Below are 22,802 nucleotides of genomic sequence, written 5' to 3'. Positions count from 1 at the left end.
TTCAAAGTCAGCTGCAGATTTTTGGGATCCGATTGAGTATTTGGAATGCGCCACACTCTCACCGTCTGTCTGACCCGAAGATGTTGTATTTACTTTCGTCCGTGATGTTGACCATCTGCCAAAACTCGTCCGATTTAACCATGTAGTTTGTAGCATACTCTAACCGCTCTTAATGGATTATTCCTTGCAAAGTAATCTTCTGTATATTGTCACATTATACACTGTTTGGAGACTGCATTTCATATTGGTGTAGAGTGTCTACAAATTTGAGGGTGCTCAACTTAGGATTTAGTTTGATTTCCCATATGATATTGCATTTCTGAAGTTTGGAGAGCTTAATTTGGCGGACTCTTAGGTGATGAGTCTCAAGGGATTTTGCCTTCTAGAAGGGAAGAATCGCATTGTGAACCAAAAATAGCTAGCAATTTACTACGCCTGCAATTTCAGACAACCTTTTGCCTTCATTCCTGATATGAACTATCAGGTTTGACATGTTAATAGGGATTTTGGCACACATTAGAAAAAAATACCCCCTGTACAGACAATTTTTTGGCACAGGTTTGATGACTTTTTTTAGTAAAAACAGTGTTTGTCTAAAAAGTGGATGCACTTTATGTCTTTACAAGCAATTACTCACAAAAAGCACTAATTTTAGTACATCAAGTGTGGATACAATGTTAAAAAGGTTTTAAACTTGTTTCAAAGTTTTCTTTTCATTGGCTTACACTGTGGGGACAATTTTTCGACACAGTGTACACTTCTACATTTAGCTTTTGGGTAAAGTTAACCTCCTAATACTGTGTAGTTTGCTTATTCGTTAGTTCTTTCTTTCAATGTTTTTAATTATTGGTTTGTCTAGTTGTATTGGTTAATTTTTTTTCTTTAATTTACGCTTTAATACATTCATTTCTTTTTCTCACAGTTACTGTTGTGTTTCGCTTTATCTAAAGGCAACGAAAAAAAAGATGCCCTAACAGGTAGATGCAAATGATAGGGAGCGGTGAGTTAACTTTAGAGAATAGTGCCAGTGAATATGAAAACCTCAACCATTGATATAGAAACATCCAATACAAAAATAGTTATGGAAGCGAGTGCAATTAATATGGACAACAAAATTAAACCACCTGTCAAATTTCATTTTCCATATCAATTGCACGCGCTTTCATATCAATGATCAAGGTTTTGCATGTTCGCTTGCGCTATTCGCTAAAGCTGGCTCACCGCACCCTTGCATTTGCATTTCTCTGTAGTACCAGAATCCGTCCACGTGTCAAACGCACCTTTTGCCAGCGTGTTTAGGCTCTGATAATTTGCACTGAAACCTATGAAATGTTAGGTAGAACAAAAAATTCTTCACACTTCGGTGCATTCTCGCTTGTACATGAACCAATGACAAGGGCATTAAAGGGACACCATTGCTTAGCTTTTCAAACACACAAAATGTACTATTTACATTCATCACATCGTAGCAACAGTTGTGTTTTTTTGTTGTTATACTTGTGGTCGTAGTAAGGTGGCACACGCTTGGACGGGGTTTAAAACGTCCTAAACCCAGCCCCGGGTCCCGGTGCATCTGAGGTAAAAGGGAAAGAAAAAGACATTTTTAAATGCAACTACAACGCAACATCCTTCAAGAGCGTTCGTTCCCACGGAAAGGTTAAATATCGTCATAATCCTCATCCATTCCCGGGATGGTAGAGGAAAGGGTCGCGAAAAGCGGTGGTGCCACAGCTGATACCGGACTTTGCATTGCCGTGGGGTTTATCGTCGCCGTGGTACTGGTACTGGTGGATGAAGCGTAATGCTTTCCCATTGCTCCATCGGTATGTTTTTTCGGCGTTCCACCACCGTCCGGTGTGGCGGGACTGCTACGGGCTGCCGGTATGCTGCTGAGATCAATTTTGATCGTGGGCTGCGCGGTCGTGCGTGCCGAGCTTCCGTCTGGCGATGCGGACGTTGCCGGTAATCTTAGGTTCGAATAGTCCAGCTTAATGACTGGTTCGAGTGGCGAGGCCGAAGCGGGCACTATCGTCGTCGATGTCGTCGAGGGTGCCGCGAGTCGTTCAAAGTTGTACGTTATCTGTGGCGTTATGGCACCGGATGTTTGGGCGGTCGTACCTTTGGTTAGCGGGCTACTGGTGGTAGGCGAGGTGATACCGGCGGCGGCGGTCGGGAGGTTTGGTAGTATGTCGATTTTAAATGGCAAAGCCGTCGATGCACCACCGGCCGGGGCCGAGTTAAGCCGGTTCAGTTTCGGCGGAGGTGGACTCTCCGTCCCTTCGAGCTGTATCTCTTTGTAGAAGTTTAAACTGCCACCCTGACCGAGGCCTCGCTTGTGACCGTGTGACTGACTGTGGTGTGGTAGTAGTGAGATGGTTGCCGTTGCCGGCGAGTACGATTCCGAACGCTGGAGCGATGCGGGATGTGCCTCGTACGGATGATGACCGCCGATCGATGCTGCTGCAGCTGCTACGGCTGCTGCTCCATTCGAGTAGGACACGGAGGACGATGAAGTCGAGGTAGATGCCGGTGAGGTACCTTCGTTACCGTAACCAGTTTCCGAACCGGAAAGCTCCTCATTAATCCCCATATCGGGGATGTTTTTGACCAGATCGCGCAAAAAATCGAACCGACTCTCCGATATGATGCATTGCTTCATGTGAGATGGGGAGAGCGTTTTCGCATTCCGTGCGTTGGTGATTTTGAGCGTTTTGGTTAGCAGCGATTCTACAAACAATTCCAATGTCCTAGGTACGCTAGCGGAAACGAAAAACAGCATCATGATCGTGGGTTAAGGAAAAAACCAGTGGAAGCAATTATTTCCGGAAAAAAGGTTTCAAAACAAAACAATTTGAAAAAGGATATAGATTATCACAGGAACAGCCTGGGCCACCTTGCCAACCTCTTCGTCCGTTTGCATTATCTTTTTGATGCGACCCTGTAGCAGCAGCGGCAATCCGAGAGGAAAAAAAACACATTAGCATAAACACAACTACACAACCAGAAGGAGGCGTTTGTGTGCTGCAAAGCGTTAGCCGGCGTTGTCGTCGCTTCACCTGCTGCCGCCATATACACTTACCGCCGGAAAGCGTGCATTATACTTTTTCTTTTTCGAAGGCATCTTGCGGAAGACGACGGTGCGTAAACAATACGCTCGAGGATCTCGCTAAACCAGCAAAACACCACTAACTACCGCCCCTTTTCCCGGCCGCTTATCTACGGGAGCGTCCGGGGAGCGATTATTTATCAATGTTCCGCTGAATTTCGTGGTTCCTAGTTCCGTTGGTCGGGGTAAACACGAAACGATAACACACGCTGCCAATGAAGATAGTTTCGCGGCGTACCGATTTCGGCTTGGCTGGATATTCTGCAATCCGAAAAGAAAAACCAAAACAAAACACTGCGACAGTGCGCTATGAGCGCTTAAAATTTTGTGGCGTTCTTCACAACCACACAACACAATCCTTGGGCGAGAAGCAAAATGTTGTCCAAAAATATCAATTTGACAGCCAAACTAGCTGTCACCAGTGGAAAAGGGGATTTTTAGCACAGGGTGGTTGATATAATGGGGAAATAGAAAATGGGACTGTTTGAAATGAGGCGAGTACAGTTATTCAATTTTTGGATTTTAATATTTCTATTTCTATAGAACGATGTTACTTCAATCGTTCTTCAATTTTCATGCTCCTCCATAATAGTGAATATTGGGGCAAGTGTGTTACGTTAAGCAACTTATGCTGTAACATACTTGTTTTTTTTTAAAGCTGAATTCTTTACCATTTTGCACATATATTTCACTTAATGGTCAGCTCTAGAAAAATAGATGTAGAAATAATTTACTGCTGATTCCATTCCTTCGCTACTCTATTTTGGGATCTATTTTGCTCAACACTACACACCATTCTGCTTCGCTCCGAACTACTAATGAAAAAAACACGAATCTGATTCTGGAATTCATGTCCAAGTCGGTCGGATTCCAATCCAAAATTGAAATCGCGTGTTCGTGAACAACAATTTTTAGGTTTTATATAAGCTCAAATCTCATAAAAGTCAGCGAAAAGTGCGCGGCATTCTTGCCCCAAGTAAAGGTGATCCTTTTGCCCTAAAGTTTGTTTTTGTTAAAAGAAAGTTTTTGAGCTGCCTTCAAGATACGATGTCTTTCTATCCCAACTTTTGATATAAATTTACAGATTTTGTTTCTATGTGTTTTGGGAGCTTATTTTTACTGGTTGAAATATTACACAAAAATGAGGAAAAATTATTATTATTTTTGGAAATCGGTATACCGTATCTAGTCCCGGGTACATACAACTCTACATACTTTTCTGTTCACTCAAACGAATTTATACTGAAGAAATACCAGGTGGCACCCTCAACTTCCCCTAGTATTTATTTTCCCCAAATGAGTGCAATTTGATTTTATTTTTTCGCTAACTGTCATTTCAAATGACCCCATTCGTATGTTTACAATTTATGTTATCATCTGTCATTGCGATACGAGCAAAACCGTGTGCTTCGGCCTACTCTGTTTCGTAAGAACTTTCCTCGCATACCGGGTTAAAATCGGACGCAAAGATCTACTTTCAACGCATTTCATTGATGTAGACCAGAACATTTCCACCAACTGCACACGATTATGCGCCTCGGACATTTGGGAAAGATAGGAATAGGCTGGTAAGTGCATTGGAAAGCCATTGTTTTTCCCAAAAAATCTTGTTAACAACGCACCAACATGATGATATGTTTTCATCGTTTCCGTCTACCATTCTAGGGGTATCATTAGTGTGCTGGGCATAGGAGCATTTGTTGCCTCGAAACAATCGGTAGACAAGAATCGGTATGAGAATATGAAAATTCGCGAACGAATGCGTCAATCGAACGTTGGACAATACGAAGTAAAGGAAGCACGACGATTCGACGTTTAGAGTGGGAGCGGAAAAGCAAAAAAAGCGTTCATCTACCTCGTTCGGTACGCATTTGGTTAGCAACGACAGGAAAAGCAATACAAAAAGCACAAAACGCCATTTCCCGGGTTGACAAACGTGAAGTGAAGCAGATAATCAAAACAAAAAAAAATATAAAACCAGCCCTACAATGAGTATGCCCGAGATGAATGCGGCACAGCAAGCCAAGCTGCAGCTGATGCAGGAGATGGAAATAGAAATGATGTCGGATCTGTACAGCCGCATGACCCAGGCCTGCCATAAAAAGTGTATCCCGCCAAAGTATGCCGATTCGGAACTGGGTAAGATAATTTAAATGTAGCGAGAAATAGCATTACCATGTTATCTTCATGTTATCATGACAATATCTTCAAAATGTATGAATTGATGCTATCTTTTTTAATTTAGAACCATAGTTCACACTATTTCGAACCTTTCTGATTAGTTGCTTGGACATTCTGCTTGGAGTTGCTTGGAGAATTTTCAGCAGACATCGTGTGCTCACTAGACATTGCAATCCTGATGGAATTTGAGATGCTGTTCTCTACTGGTTTACTAATATTCTGCAAAAAATACCTTATTTCGCACCGTATTTTAGCTTTGTCTTCCACGCATAGATGTGTGCCAGCAGTTATTCAAATTGTTCAAGAACTGCTGGGCTTTCCTTAGCGATTGGAAGCTATTCTGACTGTTTTCTCTCGATAAGAAGCCTTCCTTAATGATTGTTTTTTTATATTTACCTTTTCTCAAAGCTTAAGATGCTACACTTGGCCTATTGAAACTTAATGAGCGATTATTTATGCAACCTTTTCTCCAGCGAGAAAAAAACTTCAATCGAATTAAACCCAAAGCCAAAAATTGACAAAAAATTTGCAAGAAGTATTGTTATCAAGGTGGTGCTTTATTTGTTTCGCACCCTTTTTCATACACTTATCGGCTTAAATGTAAAATAGTTCTCCAAAATTTCGATGCAATGATTCAAAAAGGTTCAAAATAAATTAAACTAACGTTTTTAAAATTTTAAAAATATTTACAAAAAAACATGGTAGTTCTCTGCTTATTTCGCTCAGTGTTTAGCAGCACCGTATTTGTTACATGCATTTCCCTATTTCAATCCTCAGGCAAGGGAGAGTCCGTGTGCATCGACCGGTGTGTCGCGAAGTATCTAGAGGTGCACGAACGTATTGGCAAAAAGCTTACAGCCATGTCAGCGCAAGACGAGGACCTGAAGAAGAAAATGGGCGCGTAGAGAGCGACAGAGAGAGGGAACCACGTGTTTTTTTCGCGTTTAGAATTATTTTTTTATAAAACCCTCACCGGTTATTTTAACGTTTTCTCTCATTCATTGGTTCGTAATGTAGCAGGTTAATGAGATATACTATCGAACGTTAGTTGCAGTCACAGTCAGCCTGCTCCGTCCTATTCAAACCTTCTACTCGTCAGTGTATAAAATTCAGCGTAGATTACATTACATATGCTTGAAACCGATCGACGAAATGGGTGAATAAAAAGGAACGGCTTTTGACTGTTATTCCATGTGTTTATCCTTCGCGCAAAATGGCCAATTCTTCCGGGATCGCGTGTACTCTTAGCTGCTTTTCCATCATCAGATCAAGCAGTGCCGACAGTTCCTGCGGCCCACAGGAAGCTCCATCAAGATAGAGCGCCTTATTCCATGGACATGCCTCGAGTGCCGCATACAACGTACGTCGACACTGTTCCAGCACACTGTATCCGGGTGGGGCGTTCGGTTGATCGAACAGTTCCCGCAGGTACAATCTCCACAGTAGTGCGTTCCGATACAGCAGCGAATCACTGTCCGTTTGTGAACCTTTCAGTACACTACCGAGAAGGTTTAGTATTCGTTGCTTGTACGGTGATGCTTCGGTGGGGATGAAATCCGACAGCGCTCCATTTGCCGTACAAGATTCGCGATATCGGGCAGCAATGACCAACAGTAGTACGGCTTTCGGTGTGAGATGTTTGCCAAGAATGCCCCGTAACCGTAGCCAGGGAAGATTGTCGTTAAACACCACCGCACGTAAGGCGTACAGATTGGAAGGAAATTCGTTCAGTGTACGATCAATAATGTCGAGAAAGGTGCGAAGATTTTCGGTCGGTAGCGAATGGGCTTGTTGCCGGACTAGTTGTGCCAGCTCGTACAACTGTATGTAGATTTCGTACAGCTGCTGTCGGAGAAATCTGTGCCTTGGATTGGTGGGATCGTTAAAGAGAAACAGGAATGTTTCCAGCTGTTTCGTAGCTTCGGAGAGATTCGATCGTATTAGTGCGAGATAGGTAACGTACGCTTTGACTGAGTTTATCATCGCATTTTGACCGAAATGAAGCTCCGTTAATGTTGTGTGTGAGGGCAGTTCTAGCTGCGATTCGTAGCGTACTGTTCGATTGACTCGATCGTTTAATTTTTGCAGCGCGGATAATTTAATCGTATCCGGAACTGTCGACGATGTTACACTACTATCGAATGTAAGGTCCTCTTTTTTAAGCGCTAAATTCGTTAAAGCACGAACAGCTTCATCTTTAAGTCCATTAACGAGTAACAGTTCCACCACTGTCAGCACGAGATGAAATAGATCGTTATCCGCTTCTGGCTGGGTCGTGTCACTGATGTCGGATTCTTCGGTGGAACAGTACACCTGCACGGAGGTGGTGAATATTTTTCTACACGCTCCACTAAGTCCGGTCATTTCGTACTCCAACAGTCCATATTCGGCGTACACGAGAAGACTGTTTTGATTTGAGCTGTGGGTATGTTTTAAGAGATTTTTCACCCTCGCACGTACTGGTTTTAATTTCCCTTCCTCGAGAATTATTTTCCCGACAGAGCATGATGATGTTGCTTTTTCTTCACAGACCAGTATTCGTTCGAGCTGTAGGTAGAGGGTGAGCAATATTGCACTCTGTGTACCTTGAAAGTGATCAATCGCTACAGCAAAACATTTACGTACCAATTCGAGGTACGATTCATTCGCTATGTTTGCTCGAATGTACGAAGGAGCTACACTGAGCTGCTTAACGAACGCATACAGCGTACCATCTAGCGATCGATCTCGAAACACGTGCAAAAATAGTGGCAACAGTTGTTCCGAGTAATCCACCTCATATGCTTCCTCCTCATCGTACTGCCGTAGGAAGGGATATTTCATTAACTTTAACGCTCCAAGCATCAGCTCGAATGCGTACGCTTTGTTTATGAGTGGATACACGTATCCTACAACGTCGTCGGTCAGCACCATTCGCTGTGGATCGCTTGCTAATCGGCCACCCTCGAAGGGAAGATAATGGAAAGCACTTCGCAGCAGCTCCACCCTCAACCATATCTCATTCATCGGGAGACCTGATTTTAGGATAAGTTCCTCGTACTCTATTAGCTGTTGAAAATGCTCGGGCGAAGAAAATAAACCATCCGTTCCGCCATAACGTCCGCTAACATTCATTCCCAGCGCATGCTGCAGTATTCCGAACATAAGCTCACAAAGTCCCGCCTGTCGACAAAAAGTGGCACAATTTCGAAACAATTGCAACATCGTGTCGTCGCTACGGCGCGCCATAAACAGTGAGCGTGTACTTCTTTCGTACAGTTTCAGCACATCCGGCACAATGCACTGCGCCATCGCACACTGCTTGTTACGTATAAGCGCCCTCCAAAGCGTTACGTTCGTTTCATCTTTCCCGATAGCTCGCCGTATCAAATTCAACACCTCATCGGTCGGATGTACCCGTACAATCGCTTCCAGATACAGTCGCAAAAGACGCTCATCGAATGGAAAATTACGCCGCGCTCGTTCAATCAGCGTTAGCTCCCGTTTGTGATTCTGGTAGCTATCGAAATGGATCGGATGATCCTGTCGAAAACGTACCAGCTCGATCCACCTGTCCACCGTTTCTTCCACCCGCAGGTAACGTTCCAATTCCGCTTCGCGAGCAAATATTTCTTCCTGCACCATTTTGCTTGCACCGCTTTGATCGCGCTCTTTAACTTTTACGCTTCTAAAGTAACGCTTAGTGCGATCTTTTCCACTTTCCGTACCGTACCAACGTATGCCGAGTGTTTTCACCGTCCCCAACCGATACCGTGGACAGGCGGGACGGTGCAACTTTTCAACCGTAAGGTAAATCTTTAACGGATCCACATCCGTGTAGTATTCTGCTTCGGAAATACGGGTCGAGGAAGCTGCCGGAAGTGATGGTAAAGCTGAATTTGAACTGTCTTCTACTGTGCCTTCGGACGAGGTGGAAGAACCGCGCTTTCGTTTTGATTGTTTTTTCTTGTGTTTCTTTTTGTGTTTGGTTTTCTGGCGCTTCGATGGTTGTGGTTCGGTTCGATCGGCAGTGTCCGTGTCTTTATGCGGTTCTGCCTCTGGTGTGGATTGTTCAGATTCCGTTTCATCAATTTCAATTGATTCTCCAAAAGGAATGAAGCTTTGATTCGTTAGCCAGGCAAGTTCGGATGATGTGCTGGTAGTAGCTGTTGTTTGGAGAGAAGATGGATTAAGTGAATTTAGGACGGAGTTCGGTAGAAAGTCTAAATCCTTCACTTACACACGCTTTTCGTATCCTGTGGGACAGTGTTGTAGGCAGGAAATAACGACATTTTGAAGATATATCAATGAAAAATCAATCGAATCGAAAGTGTACTGCAACTGTAGAATGCGTTTGCTGTTTGTTTACAAAAACCTTCTGTAGCTTGATTATCCGGGTCTTGATTATCCGTACACCAGATGATTTTGACATAAGTGATGATCGACATCCTTTAAAAACAAAAGCCACCAAAGGTGTCGAACTATTGTTCTTCTGCTATTGAAAAAACAGCACCTTATTTATTTATTTATAATTAATAATGACGGACCAGTGCCGTATTGTCAACACCGCTTGTGTTGAGTAAATTTTATAATCATCTTGATAAGGCATTTCCTCCTTATTCTTTGCCTTATCCCGGGCATACTCGGTTAAAAAAACAGCACCTAATAACGGCAAAAAGAACATGCAATATTGGATAGATAAAGCTATAAAAGGCCGCGGTCTACGAGAGATTTCAAGAACAAAAATTTCAGATTCTCATGTGGGTTTGTCAGTGTACATAACCTACCTACACAGGACAATGGAGAAAAAGCTAAAGGCTGCGGGCCACGGGAGCTTTCCAAATCAAAATTTCAGGTTCTCACGAGTGTATGTGAAATTTTCTCGCTGCGAAATCGCTTTTTTAGAACCTGGCACATTGATGATTTACCTAAACTACTAATTTGAGATTTTTTGGCAGTTTCGCATCGATTTCAACAGTTTAAAATTTTCCGTGGCCTGGGCCCTATACATATTTATTGTTCAAATTCAGTGTCTCGACCCAAAAGCAACTTATATTTAAAATGGAAATGCATTGATGTACAAATTGTATTAATTGTGGAAAATGAGCTTCATTGATCGTGGACATCAGTAAAGATTTTGAAAATTGTAGCCCATTAGAGCTTTCAGTAAATGTTGCGAATGCAACAGATAGGTTTGATACAAATTGTAACTTATCTTTTCGAATTAAACCAGATAGTGGAGTCAAACCAAAGAAATTAAAAGGCCCGAAACAAGAAACCAGCGACAAGCGAAAGTGTCGCTACGTTTTTAGAACGACCCAAACGGGTCGACCCCTCCATTTCAAGTGGGTCCACGTGCGATGCGTAAGAAACGAAAACGCGTGGGTATAAGGACAATGTAAAATGCAACCAAGTAGGAGAGTGCATTAGAAAGTAAAATATCATATTCGGGAAAGGTCGTAAAACACAAAAAAAGGGAACGTGACGTTTAGACATTATAACATTGCCGCAAGTGAACAGTTGAAGCGCATTAGAAGAGCATATAACCAATCAACCACATTGTCACACAATGTTGCAATGCATTACGATGCAAGGCCAACGCGATGCACCCGAAATTCAAGAGTAATAAAATGGTTACCATAAATAGGCTAAACCACATGGTCTTCAAAGTAACACATATTGTTCAACCCACGCAGGAGATTCATCGAATCCGAATCCGATTGTAACCAACACCAAGAAACACTGTTAGTATATAAGCGACAGAAATTTTGTTTAATAAACTTAGATTTAAGCTAGAACTCTAACCATTAGCCATTATCATGCAATAGCTTTCCATGATGCCTTTACCTTCCAACACGTGCTAGAAATTCGAAACATTTACGACGAACTGTGACAAAACGCTGCAGGAAAAGCAAACATCGTATTTAAGTCACTTTAAGTTGTTCCAGAATAAAAAAATTCGTTTCGAAATATTGCACAAGCTATTACAACACACGCACACACGGGTATATCGTTTGTCCAGGATTTATATTTCTTGCTTATATTCGAATGTTACTTCGAACGGAAATTCGTTTTGCGCCGGCAACACATGAAGAGACATGCTAACGTAATATGCCACCAAAGTAGGTCGTAAAACGGAACCATATCAACAAAGTTAAGCTTATCGATACACACAACACACTCACATCCTTCCTTTCGCGAAAAACAATCCATCATAATCACTCTAGTGCAAGGAAAGGAACAGGTCTGTTTCCTTCATTAAAAAAAAGAAATTAATGTACACGATGTATTCTCGGCAGTAGAGTAACGTTGTATGTTTAAGTCAACCAAGGCCGGATGTCTGTGCCTGTCGCTCCAGCAACGATGGCGTTGTGATGATGATGATAATGGCCGCGTTCCAACGAAAAGGAAACATCGAAACTATGCAACCATTCGAATGCAATTTCGTGCTTTTTCGCTGCTCTGCAGCAACAAACACGCGCTCACTACTCGTGCGATTGCTTCCTCACCATGTCGACAATGGCTCTCGGGATGTCCATCGTTTGATCGTCCACCAGCACAATGTCGAACGCATCCATGTATCGAGGTAGATTAAGTTCCGGCTGTAAAAAAAATTGAAACCAAAAATGCTTACAAGAAATACAAACGATTTTTTGTCCAGCAGAACTTACATGATCGAAAAGAAATCCTATCTTGAGGATGTGTGACGATGATGGCACACCGCTAGCCATACCGGCATCTCCAAGCGAATCACCCATCACTATGACGTGGTCCCGCGAGTGTACGATATCGTAGTACTCGGTACCGTCGAGGACGGTTTCGTTCTTGTTGAATGTGTGAATCATTGGGTCCTGCAAACCGTTTAGCAGCCCATTCTCGCTGAATTGCAGGAAATTAGACACTAACTGTAAAAGAAGCATTATGAAGTGAATTACTATTATCAACGACTGCAGCTTGAGTAATCATTGCGTAGTGCTTACCTTTACATTGGGGTACATGACGTTGGCGTGCTTCAGCACCGACGATACACAGTTGCCGAGACCGGCCGAAAAGACGAGACAAGGTACGTTCAGCTCGTACAGCTCCTTAAACATGTCGTGCGTTCCATCGCGCAGTCCATCTTTGTACCGTTTGGCCACCTCGTCGATGTCTTCCTGGGGTAGCTTGAAGCCTCTGAAATAGGACACGGCAATTTAGTGTTGGTAATATAGTTGTAATTAGTTGCCAAAAAAAAACGCGGTATTGCATAATATTATAAAATGCTCGTTTAACCCTATCCCGGGCAACCAGAAAAACGGACTGAGCCAGCAACGTTGGAGACTTATAACTTTTCTATACGTAATCCAATATCAATAGAATATTCTGTTGAAAGGTAAATAAACTATTCTTCTTTCTATTCAATTCAATACGACGTCTCGATTCCAAATAATTTTGAAGTTATGGATCTTTAAAGTTGACATGATTTTTTTACAACAAAATAAAAAAAACAATTATTTAAGTCCTTTAACAAAATTTGACCAAATAATGCTTCTAACAGTTCATAGAACTGTAAAACACGGACATAATATGATTTTTAAATAATTTTACAATGAGTAAATAAACAGTTAAAGGTATTTTTATTTGAATGAAAACCGCTACAAATTAGCAATACGGCCTGGCCGTTCTTTATGAATAAAAAAAACCGCTACAAAAGATTTCGTACTTCATAGCAAGAAAGTGAGGAGTGCATTGCTGTGAAAATTCTGCAAAACACTTAAATAGTTATTTTTTAAGTTTTTCCATTTTAAGAAACAAAATTTCATCTTTAAATAATCACAACCTTAAAAAGACTAAGAATAGTGGTGTCATATGTACACCAAAAATAAGAATAAAAGTTAATTAAATTTTCATTAAAGTATAGCACCACAATTGGATTACCTATACAAAAGTTATAAGCCTCACTCGCTTGCCTGGAAAAGATGTACAGGAAAAAAAAACAATTCTAAAAATCGGAATTAATCTATCAGACAGATGTTTACAGATAACGATAACTGTAACTGGCTTTTTATCAAAAAAAGGTCATGTTAATCTGATTCCTAAAATAGAAGAAAAAAGCAAATAAAATCAGATTGGCTGCGCGGGTAGCCGGTTGCCTGGTACAGGGTTAATAATCGGTTAACAAACTTGACATCAAGCAATCGGTATTACTATAGCAACGACTACCGACTGTTCGTCTCAGGTTTGCGCGACCCGTTATCAACAATTGGACAAAACTGTCTGTCAACCTTTGCGTATAATCGATAGTCAGACCAATGCCACCAATTCACGCAGCATAACCGAAACAAGCATTGCATATGTGTGTGATTGATGCTGCAGATAACCGGCCAGAACGTTCAATTAAGTCGCGCTCTGATAAGCTGAGCTGTGTCGTTCGCTTTTGAAGCAATCTTCCCGTGTATATGTTTGGTCAATAATAGCGATTCCAAAGCTAAAAAAAAGGATCAAGCAAACAAGCGCACTTACTTCAGCAAATCGCCCGTTTTGGCCCACCACTCGATCATGTAGCCGACTTTCTCCTCGTGCTCCATGTGCGGATCGATCTCGATCGGTCGGTACTTGTGGTACAGATTGCGCTGCTCCAGTATCACATCCTGCGGGATCGATTTGCACTCGTTGAACATGCCAAAGCTGGTCAGCACTTTCTCACCATTGCTGAGACGCTGCTTGGTGATTGTGTAATCGAAATCGGTCACCACCTGCAGCTTCTCTGTGCCGCCCACTACCAGCTCGTTCAGCATCAGCTCGACGCGGGCCGGATCGCGTATCTTCACATGGTCCCGCTGGAGGGCGGCCACCTCACTCAGCTGAAACTTTCGCTGTCCCACCATAATCGTGCGCCGCAGAACCACTTGCCACAGCGTAATTTTCCCGACTGGTGGTGCTGTGTGTACGCACGAACCGAAATCTACACGATGACACGTCCCCGCTTCACACCTCGCAGCGTGTTGTGGTGGTGCAGCAGCAGGGATGTTCCGATGCTTCGAGTGTGTTGTGATCGTCCTACTAGATGGGGATGGGGATGCAGTCAGATAGACCTTGTCACTGCCTACGCTTCGTCCGAACGAAAAGAAAATGCTATTTTTATGCCAGGTCCCGCCTAAGATAGGTCCGCCTTCTGTACCTTGACTGCCTTTGGGTGCTACTTGTTGCACTTTAACCGGGGGTGGTGGGTAGGGTGGGAGTTCTGAGGGCAACTCGAAACACGACGCTCACGATTGTTTAGACAACGCGCACGACAAAGCTGCGTATCATAGCATGGATAAACAAACACTGCGGTACACAAACGCAACGCTGCAGCACGCTCTGGTTTTCCTTTAAACAACAACACAGTACGAGCTTTACAGTGAACACTTTGAGCGTTGATTTTACTGATAGGAATTGGTTGTGTCGTAAATATACTCTCAAGCACACAGCAGATCACTTTTCAAGTGCATAGAATTTCACTTTCTTTCTTAAATTTGCAAGCGTACACACTGATGTGGAAGAGCTTCTTCTTCTTCTTCTTCTTCTTTGCGAGGGTATATCCCGGTTCGGTACCAGAGTCCAGCTTCCTGGGCCCTCCGGTACTAGTCCGTGATTGTGAAACACGATCCCCTTAAGGTTATCAGGACCGGCTACTTATGGCCATATGTCCTTATCTTTACTGGTAAACTTAAACTATATGTATTGCTCATCTGTAGTCAACTTCTAGCTACCCTAGATACAGATAATTTCTTGCTTTTGATTTTTCTCTAGCGTTGTGCTGTCTGTGTATACCTTGTAGTTGTAAGCTATGTTTATGTTTTTGTTTTGATTTGGCCGTTGTATATTTTTTTTTTTTCTTTGGGTTTTTTGTGCGCGTTTTGTGTTCTTCGTTTTTTTTTGTGGCTTTGATGTTGCTTTTATTTTGAGTAATTAAAGTTATCAATCTTTTTTTTTTATCTTTTTTTTTTAGAATGTTATTCGATTTTCCTTTATGAACTTGATTATTTTTTTTATGCCATCTTTTTTTCTCCTTTTCCAGCATTTAATAAATTGCTCCTCTGTTGGTAGTTTGTCTATGCTCCTTTCTGTTTGGTATTTGTGGCAGTGGAAGATTTTATGTCTGGCAGTATCTGGCTTGTTGCAAATTCTACAATTTCCGTTATCGACTAATTTCATTTTGTGTAACCAGTAATTACTATAATCATGTCCAGCTATTAATCTATTTAATATTTTTATATCTTTAGGGACTAGATTCATCTTGTGATGCCACATTTTTTTTTTCAAATTTGTCCTGGTATTGTTTGAATTTTTGCCCTTTCTCAACGCACGTTTGCGTATACCATTGGTTGGCAGCCTCTTTGGTTTTTTCTTCAATTAATCCCATGGCATCTTTTAATCGGATTGCGTTATTTATGACTAGAGTAGATATTGTGCCCTCCTTTGCTAGATTATCGGCTATCTCATTACCATCAATATTTACGTGGCTGGGGATCCATTGAATTTTAGCCTCTAGGTACTCACAATTGCTTAAAATTCCGATAATGAGCTCATCTACGAATTTTTCTTTTGTGCCTTGTTGTAAAATTGTGCAGGCCGATCTGCTGTCTGTAAAAATCGTTGGGTGTTTTATATTGTTTATTCGAGCAAACTCTAGGGCTTTTTTGATCGCATATATCTCTGTGGTGCATACCGATACCGTGTGTTTAAGCTTGAAGGAGAATCTGTGTTCTCCTTTTTTATCATGGATGATGAAAATACCTATCCCACAGCCATTACTGTTTTTACTTCCATCTGTAAATATTTTTAGCTCCGACTTATTTGCATTTATAAGTTCCAAACATAGTTGTCTGGCTGTAACGGGATTTATATCCTTTTTACTGTAGCACAGACCTGGGACCTCCGTTTTTATGTCTATGTTATGGAAGTTGTTTATGGCCCAATTAAAATTTGCCCTTGCAATTAGATTGAACATGTCAGCGTTTTCTTGATAAATAGTTTCTATGGCGGAGAGTTTATGCCTAGCATCTATGTTTTGCACTTTAGCTAAAGTTTGAGCTATCACAGGTGTGTATACGCTTGTTTTGGCAAGGTGTTTAGCTACTAAGCTTTTGCTTCTGATGGGAAAAGGAAATTCTGAGGCAATTGCGTAGAGCGTGTTTATAGGTGTCGTTTTGGTGCATCCTGTCACTCTTCGCAGCGATTGATTTAAAATCGTTTCAACGGTTTTTTGCTTTGTTTTTGTAGCATTTAGACTAAACCCGATGCCATATTCCATACTCCCGCGGATAATAGCCCTGTGCACCAGAATGCCTTTTTCGGGGTCTATATGATTTCTCTGATTGCATACAGTTTTAATGGCATTGAGTCTTTTGATGGCTTTGCTTTTTTGGTTTTCTAGGTGTTGGTTAAATTTTAATTTATTATCTATAGTTATGCCTAGAAATTTATGTTCTTTGGTTTGGTCTATTTTTGTTCCTGCTATTGAGACTCTTAATTTAAACTTATTATTAGGAAAGGACATACAGATACATTTTTGCTTGTTGACTTCTAGGTTTAGTTCGTTAAGTGTTTTGACTAGCCAATCAGTGGAGCGTTGCAGTGAGGTTTCAGCGGCCTTAGGAGTAAGACCAGATTCTGTAACGACAAAGTCGTCTGCGTATTGGATGATTTTAGGTTTTCTGCTGTTTAAAGCGTGGCATCCACTGGTGTAAATGTTAAAAAGAGTTGGGGAGAGTACATCTCCTTGTGGTAGGCCATTTGATATTCTTCTTTTGATGACTTCCTTGTTAACATTTATTTCCAGGCTACGGTTGTTAAGGAAGCTACCTATCCAGCAGATATCCTCCTGGGATATCAGTTGAGCCTGCATGATGTCTATTAAACTGTTAGTGAGTACACTATTGTAGGCATTTTTAACGTCTATAAAAACTATCGCAGTGTACTTTTTCTTTCTGGTGTTGTTGTTAATTATGTTAACAAGTAAGTCCACTGTACCTATTGTGGACTTGTGCTTTCTAAAGCCAAAACTAGTCCATGGCAGCAGAAAATGTTTTTCAATATGATTAGTTATCTTATCTAACACTGCCGAGTTTGCTATTTTTAACAGTGTTGTAAGCAGTGAGATAGGTCTGAAATTGCGAACGTCGTTTAAATCCTTTCCTATTTTTCCAATAGCAATAATTTTAATTCTTTTAAGTTTGGTTGGAACTTTACCTGTCTTATACATGCCGTTAATCTCTTCGATGATTTTGAACACCACCTTGTCATTTATCATTTTTAGTATTTCGTACGATAAGCCATCTACCCCCGGTGCAGAGTTCTTTTTTGTTTGAAGAATTTGGTGCCATTTGTCAATGTTTAAAAGTTCTGTGTCGTGCTCATATCTTATAGTAGGATTCTTAACTCTATTCTTAGAAGTAGGGAAGTTTAATTTAAGGAATTCTTTGGCATTTTGTACATTAGAGTCAATAAAATTAGAGATTTGACTAGTGCGGTGTTTGCCGTGGCATTTGTATATAATATTCCACAGTTCGTGGGTCGAGGTATCGATATTAATTTTTTCTAGCCACTTTTCGAAATTTTTCCTCTTTTCCGTTTTTTTTTAAGAATTTGAATTTAGCTAAATCTTTTTTAAATTGGATTTCGTTCTCTAATGTTCTGTTTTGGTTGAAGCGTTTCCTCGATATATTTTTGTTCTTCCACGCTACTTGCAGTTCGTTGGTCCACCACGACTTTGGGGTATGGTTAATGGCTCTCGTGTTATTTTTGATTATATTTTTTATGTCTTTGGTAATGCTTGCGATATTTGTTTGGTTCGAACATTTTAAGGATTTAAGTTGTCTAGCCATTTGCACCTTATTAATGGTTATGCATTGTGATGGTATGTGGAGTCCTAAAATATGTAAATAAATTATTTTATGTCCACTATTTCCAATGTGCTCTTCAGCCACTGTTCTATTGGCGCATTGGGCTAGGTCCGGCGAGATTAGGGTGAGGTCGATTGCCGTACTTTTTTTTTTTGGATCACTGTTAATAAAGGTGCATTCTTTTTTATGGAGAAGGATCATGTCTGATCCAGTTACTTCTTGCAAGGTTGATGCTCCTTTGGTATCAGTGTAATGGTTTCCCCATTCTTTGTGGTGGGCATTGAAATCTCCCGTGATTATTAATTTTCTAAAGTTATTTGAGATGCTAAGTATTTTTTTGAGGATAGTGGCATATAGAAACTTTGATGTTGTGGGTTTTACGTATGTAGAAATTACTGCAAGATTGATATTTTTAATATTAATGCCGACAGATTGAATAAAATTGCTATACTGATGAATGTGTATTTTTTCATATTTAAATTTTTTGTGAATTAAGATGCTGCTTCCTCCATATCCATCTTCTCTTGTTTCGTAGATATGATTGTAATTCGGTATCTTAAAATTCTTTGCAGAATCCTCATTTAACCACGTTTCCTGAATGCATACAACATCTATATTCTTGTCCAGTATTATTTTGAAAAGTTCGTCGCGATTGTTGAACATGCTTTGGATGTTAACTTGCATTACTCTTAGCTCTGCGACTGGGAGACTGGAAAGATGTTGACTGGATTCTTTTTATTTATTTTTTTTTTTTTCAATAGATAAGTATTTTAGCGTTGTGGGTTGTGGAGTGCGATTATTTAAAAAAATCGCTTATTTCGTTATCGGTGAGTGTCTGTCTGTTTAATTGTTTTTTTATAGGTGTTGAGTTAGAGGAACCATCGGTAACCTCTATATAGATTGATTCCTCAGAATCATATGAACCTGCGGAGAGATTGTCGATCTCGATAGTCTTAATTATTGTCTTTGTTTGGGGTTTTGTGGTATTCAGGTTATCGATTATGTTGGTCTGAGCGTTCTGTGTAGTTATGATTGTGTCTGCGTGCTTATTTTTTTCTGTGTCGGTCTTTTTATTTTCTGTGTTGGGCGCTACTGGTGTGTCAAGCTGTATGTTGGGTGAGTTCTTGGTCTGTTGTGCATAAGTATGAGAGTCCGTTGTTAGTTTTTTAGGGACAGCGGGGCATTGCTTCCTTCTTATGCGTCTGGCTTCACTGTATGTTGTTCTGTTTTCTGTTTTGATTTTACTAATTTCCAATTCATCTATGAAAACTGGGCAGTTTCTGTCTAAGGTGTGATGACCTTCTCCACATGATACGCATTTAATTTTTTTACATGTGTCAGTGTGTACTGGCTCACTACAATTGGCGCACGTTTTGACTCCTCGGCACCATTTTTTGGTATGACCCAGCTTCATGCAGTTCATACATCGCATGGGCTTGGGGACATATAGCTCCACTTTTAATGGGTACAGCCCAAAGTCCACCATCCTTGGCACTTTAGTGGTGGTGAAAGTAATGATGGCTGTTCTGGTATTAAGGATGTTGTCGTTTATCCTTCTTTTGATTATTGAAACTTCGCACACTTTTTGATCCTTTAATCCTTCCAAGATTTCGCTTTCTTGCATGAACTCAATATCAGGGCTCTTGATGATACCCTTGGATGAGTTGAGCGTCGCGTGTTCTGTAGTTTCCACAAGGATATCTCCTTTAGTGTCTGGGATGCGCACTATTTTTTTCAGTTTATCACACTGTTTTTGATTGGCAACTTTCACCAATAGTTTACCGTCTCTTAATCTGTCCACTTGCAGGGGTTTTCCGTTGATTGCATTTTCAATGATTTTGGACAAAAGGAAGGGGTTAGTTTTGCTTAGGTTCTTGCCCTCGATTATTGACTGCATGATCAAAAATTTCTCTTCTTCATGATGGTCAGCCACTTGATAGGCCGTCTGCCTAGTTTTTTTCCCCATCTTTCTTTTTGGCTCCTCGCACCACTCCAAGGCACTGTAGTAATTACTGACGGGGGGCCCCCCCCCGGGATCCTGGACCCCCATATGCACAGGGAAACACTCCACTTGATTCGTCTATTTGCACTTTTTTTTTTTTTTTTTAACTAGTTGGTGGGTTGCACGAAGAAGGTTGAAGGTCTTTTTTCTATGTTTCAGATGTATTCACTTGGTAGTTCACTCAAAAGAAACGTAACGGTTTAACTGCACTTTCGAAAACACGTGTTTTATCTACAGGGTTCAACTGTCGAATGGATGTGGAAGAGCAAAGATGTAAACAAGTAAACAATCAAGCAATCAAGCGAACTGTCAAACGAGCCTATTGTTGGGATTTGTTGTTTGGGAAACAGTGGAACACTATTGCGGACAAAATCCAACTAGAACGATCCTCATTTTCCAACTAGATTGTCCAGATGGAAATTGTGGGTAACTATAATCCCAAAAGGTAATTGCAGAATTAATCCTTAAAATAAAAATTTACAACTATGAAAAGACATTAGTCCGTGTTGCATTTTTCCACATCCCTTTGAATGTGATCTAAAATGTTAGCTATTCTGATCATTTATCTAGAACGATCACAGCGCGAATGTTTGTAGAATTGTGTGTTATCATAAATAGCTTAATTCCACCTGCAGTCATCAGACGAAAGCACATTTAAATATAGTTCAAGTTATTTTAATCTCGTTAAGATTTTAGCTCCGAAGTGGTTCTACAAACACTCGTACTACGGAAGTGTTTTATCGTAGTAAATATATTCTACAACGCATCAAAAGTACACACAAATGACCTTCAGCAATGTTTAACGACTTATTGCTATAGCTCGTCAGACTTAGCGCTTTCCGGAACGTTTCTTTCTCACATTCATGAGGCTCTTTGTTGTTGTATTCGCGTACCGAATGTTTAATTAGACCTCCTCCATCGAGATTCTTGCTCTCCACGTTGATCATTCTCACTCGTCGAACACGATATCATCGGCTTCCACGTACGGTTTTTCCGGACTGTTCCGGTATTCCTCCAATAGTGGCTTTTCGAGCAATCGCTTGGGAAAGCTTCGCATCAAATAAATCAAACAGCTTTCAATCGCGTTGGTTTCCTCGTTTCGTATCATTTCCGATCGACGATCGTACAACTTCGGATAGTCCTCCAGGACATCGAGACGGCTGAGCATGCGGTCATCTACTTCGTAAATTTCCCCCGCAACAAAGTGACCCTTACCGGGTACATCCAGCAGGAAGGGAATGTTGTACCGGGTGGCGATGATCAGTGGATACCGCTCGTTCGTACGACCTTTGGCAATGTAACGAGCCTTTCCGTTAGACACATCCGTTAGCCAGTAATGGTTTGGTTCACCTTTTTTAAGCGTTCCATACACAAACACACGGCGCAAGGGAGTGGACATTTTTGCACTAGTCGAATGAGTCGAGTTGAGAGAAAAACGAAGCAAAATCACACCGCACTGACCTCGTGATAAGTTGTGAACCACACCACAACCGTTTCTAAACGAATCGTATTATCAACTAAGAGGATGACATCACGGCAAAAGTGTACGTAGGGCGGTACAATTACTTTTTTTATTATTACAAACAGATAAAACAGACCAAACAGGTCTTCCACATTGAGACGATTGTGCCTCCCGGAGTGTGTGTATATGGCCTACCTTGACGTTAGTTTTGGAACATCGAAATCAATTGACATTTGTTTTATTATCAGCATAACAATTTCACCACCATTTGTTGTTCGTAACATTAAGTACGAAAAAGACAGAAACTTTGCATCCTTAAAGGATTACTTGGATTAAAAAGAAAAGATCCTTCTTCTTCACCGCTATCACCCATCCCCCACTACACACCGATCCCACCGCTACTCATCACCCTTCAGCAACTCCTCGAAGATGTTCACCTTCCCAGGTGGTCGGCGCGAGTACGGCTGCTCCAGCGTATTCCGGTACTCGGTCAGCATCGGCAGCTTCAACAACCGGTCCGGACAGTTGCGTAGCAGGTACAACCAACACGGTACATTCCCTCCCTCGATACCAACGTTAATGTCCTCAATCTGCCGATCGTACAGCTTACGGTAGTCCTCCAGCACGTCCAGCTGCTCAAACAGTGGATCGTCCAGCTCGTAGATCTCACCCGTTACATAACTGCCGGTACCCGGCTTGTCCAGCAGGAAGGGTATGTTGTACCGTGTGGCAACCACCAGTGGAAACCGGCGATTCGTAGAACCTTTGCAGATGAACTTGGCGTACCCGTTGTCGGCTTCCGCCAGCAAATGGTGGTTCGGTTCGCCACGCTTCAGCGTCCCGTACACAAACACCCGTCTTAGGGCTCGTTGGGCCATTCTGTTGTAATCCGGTGTAAACTGTTGATGTTTCTCTGCTTCACCAATTCGAAAGACCGTTTAAATGTGACTAGACAAGACTATATCGTATCGCAGGCGAGGTATTCACACTGGAGGTAGTTTGATTCTCTTTCGAGGTTGTGTCGCTGCTCGTTCACAATCGGTTTACCACTCCCTCCGAACGTTCCAACCGAAATCGCCAGACGCAAGATATGCTCAAGATAGGGCGGGGAGAACTGTTGCACGCACGCACTTGCAAGCCCCGAACTGGTAACCGCGCAATGGCACTTCAAACAGACATGTGCTATGAATTCAAACGTTGTTC

General features: G+C 41.5%; 8 protein-coding genes across 8 annotated transcripts in view; 3 read left to right on the top strand and 5 right to left on the bottom strand.

Annotated features, from left to right (window-relative positions):
- Nucleotides 1-1,657: 1,657 nt before the first annotated feature.
- LOC126556144 (mucin-19) lies at nt 1,658-3,148 on the bottom strand. The gene is made up of 3 exons (XM_050211364.1): nt 3,080-3,148; nt 2,866-2,938; nt 1,658-2,751 (listed from the first exon to the last, which is right to left on the bottom strand). Exons 1-3 carry the CDS (start codon nt 3,119-3,121, stop codon nt 1,658-1,660), a joined length of 1,209 nt encoding a protein of 402 aa, XP_050067321.1. The 5' UTR covers nt 3,122-3,148.
- Nucleotides 3,149-4,478: 1,330 nt separating this feature from the next.
- On the top strand, nt 4,479-4,950 carry LOC126556473 (uncharacterized). The gene is made up of 2 exons (XM_050211738.1): nt 4,479-4,674; nt 4,772-4,950. Exons 1-2 carry the CDS (start codon nt 4,637-4,639, stop codon nt 4,923-4,925), a joined length of 192 nt encoding a protein of 63 aa, XP_050067695.1. The 5' UTR covers nt 4,479-4,636; the 3' UTR covers nt 4,926-4,950.
- Nucleotides 4,951-5,079: 129 nt separating this feature from the next.
- Nucleotides 5,080-6,219, top strand: LOC126556456 (mitochondrial import inner membrane translocase subunit Tim10). Its single transcript, XM_050211721.1, has 2 exons — nt 5,080-5,245; nt 6,065-6,219. Exons 1-2 carry the CDS (start codon nt 5,095-5,097, stop codon nt 6,190-6,192), a joined length of 279 nt encoding a protein of 92 aa, XP_050067678.1. The 5' UTR covers nt 5,080-5,094; the 3' UTR covers nt 6,193-6,219.
- Nucleotides 6,220-6,484: 265 nt separating this feature from the next.
- On the bottom strand, nt 6,485-9,558 carry LOC126568805 (nuclear exosome regulator NRDE2). Its single transcript, XM_050225438.1, has 2 exons — nt 9,507-9,558; nt 6,485-9,432 (listed from the first exon to the last, which is right to left on the bottom strand). The coding sequence occupies exons 1-2, from the start codon at nt 9,556-9,558 to the stop codon at nt 6,485-6,487; spliced, it is 3,000 nt and encodes a 999-aa protein (XP_050081395.1).
- Nucleotides 9,559-11,177: 1,619 nt separating this feature from the next.
- Nucleotides 11,178-22,802, top strand: part of LOC126556357 (V-type proton ATPase 16 kDa proteolipid subunit c) — a 286,536-nt gene continuing 274,911 nt past the window's right edge. The window contains exon 1 of the mRNA XM_050211621.1: nt 11,178-11,186. The gene's annotated coding sequence lies outside the window, so the exon portion shown is untranslated. The remainder of the gene's footprint in view (nt 11,187-22,802) is intronic.
- On the bottom strand, nt 11,676-14,203 carry LOC126556235 (7-methylguanosine phosphate-specific 5'-nucleotidase). Its single transcript, XM_050211461.1, has 4 exons — nt 13,769-14,203; nt 12,247-12,439; nt 11,938-12,171; nt 11,676-11,868 (listed from the first exon to the last, which is right to left on the bottom strand). The coding sequence occupies exons 1-4, from the start codon at nt 14,131-14,133 to the stop codon at nt 11,752-11,754; spliced, it is 909 nt and encodes a 302-aa protein (XP_050067418.1). The 5' UTR covers nt 14,134-14,203; the 3' UTR covers nt 11,676-11,751.
- Nucleotides 21,087-21,536, bottom strand: LOC126556368 (putative gamma-glutamylcyclotransferase CG2811). Its single transcript, XM_050211632.1, has one exon. The coding sequence runs from the start codon at nt 21,534-21,536 to the stop codon at nt 21,087-21,089; it is 450 nt and encodes a 149-aa protein (XP_050067589.1).
- On the bottom strand, nt 21,972-22,477 carry LOC126556353 (troponin C-akin-1 protein-like). The gene has a single exon (XM_050211614.1). It carries the CDS (start codon nt 22,475-22,477, stop codon nt 21,998-22,000), a length of 480 nt encoding a protein of 159 aa, XP_050067571.1. The 3' UTR covers nt 21,972-21,997.

This window comes from Anopheles maculipalpis, chromosome 2RL, assembly GCF_943734695.1.
Source record: "Anopheles maculipalpis chromosome 2RL, idAnoMacuDA_375_x, whole genome shotgun sequence".
NCBI lineage: Eukaryota > Metazoa > Arthropoda > Insecta > Diptera > Culicidae > Anopheles > Anopheles maculipalpis.
The sequence above is the reverse complement of the archived record's forward strand: the minus strand, read 5'-3'. Positions and strand labels throughout refer to the sequence as shown.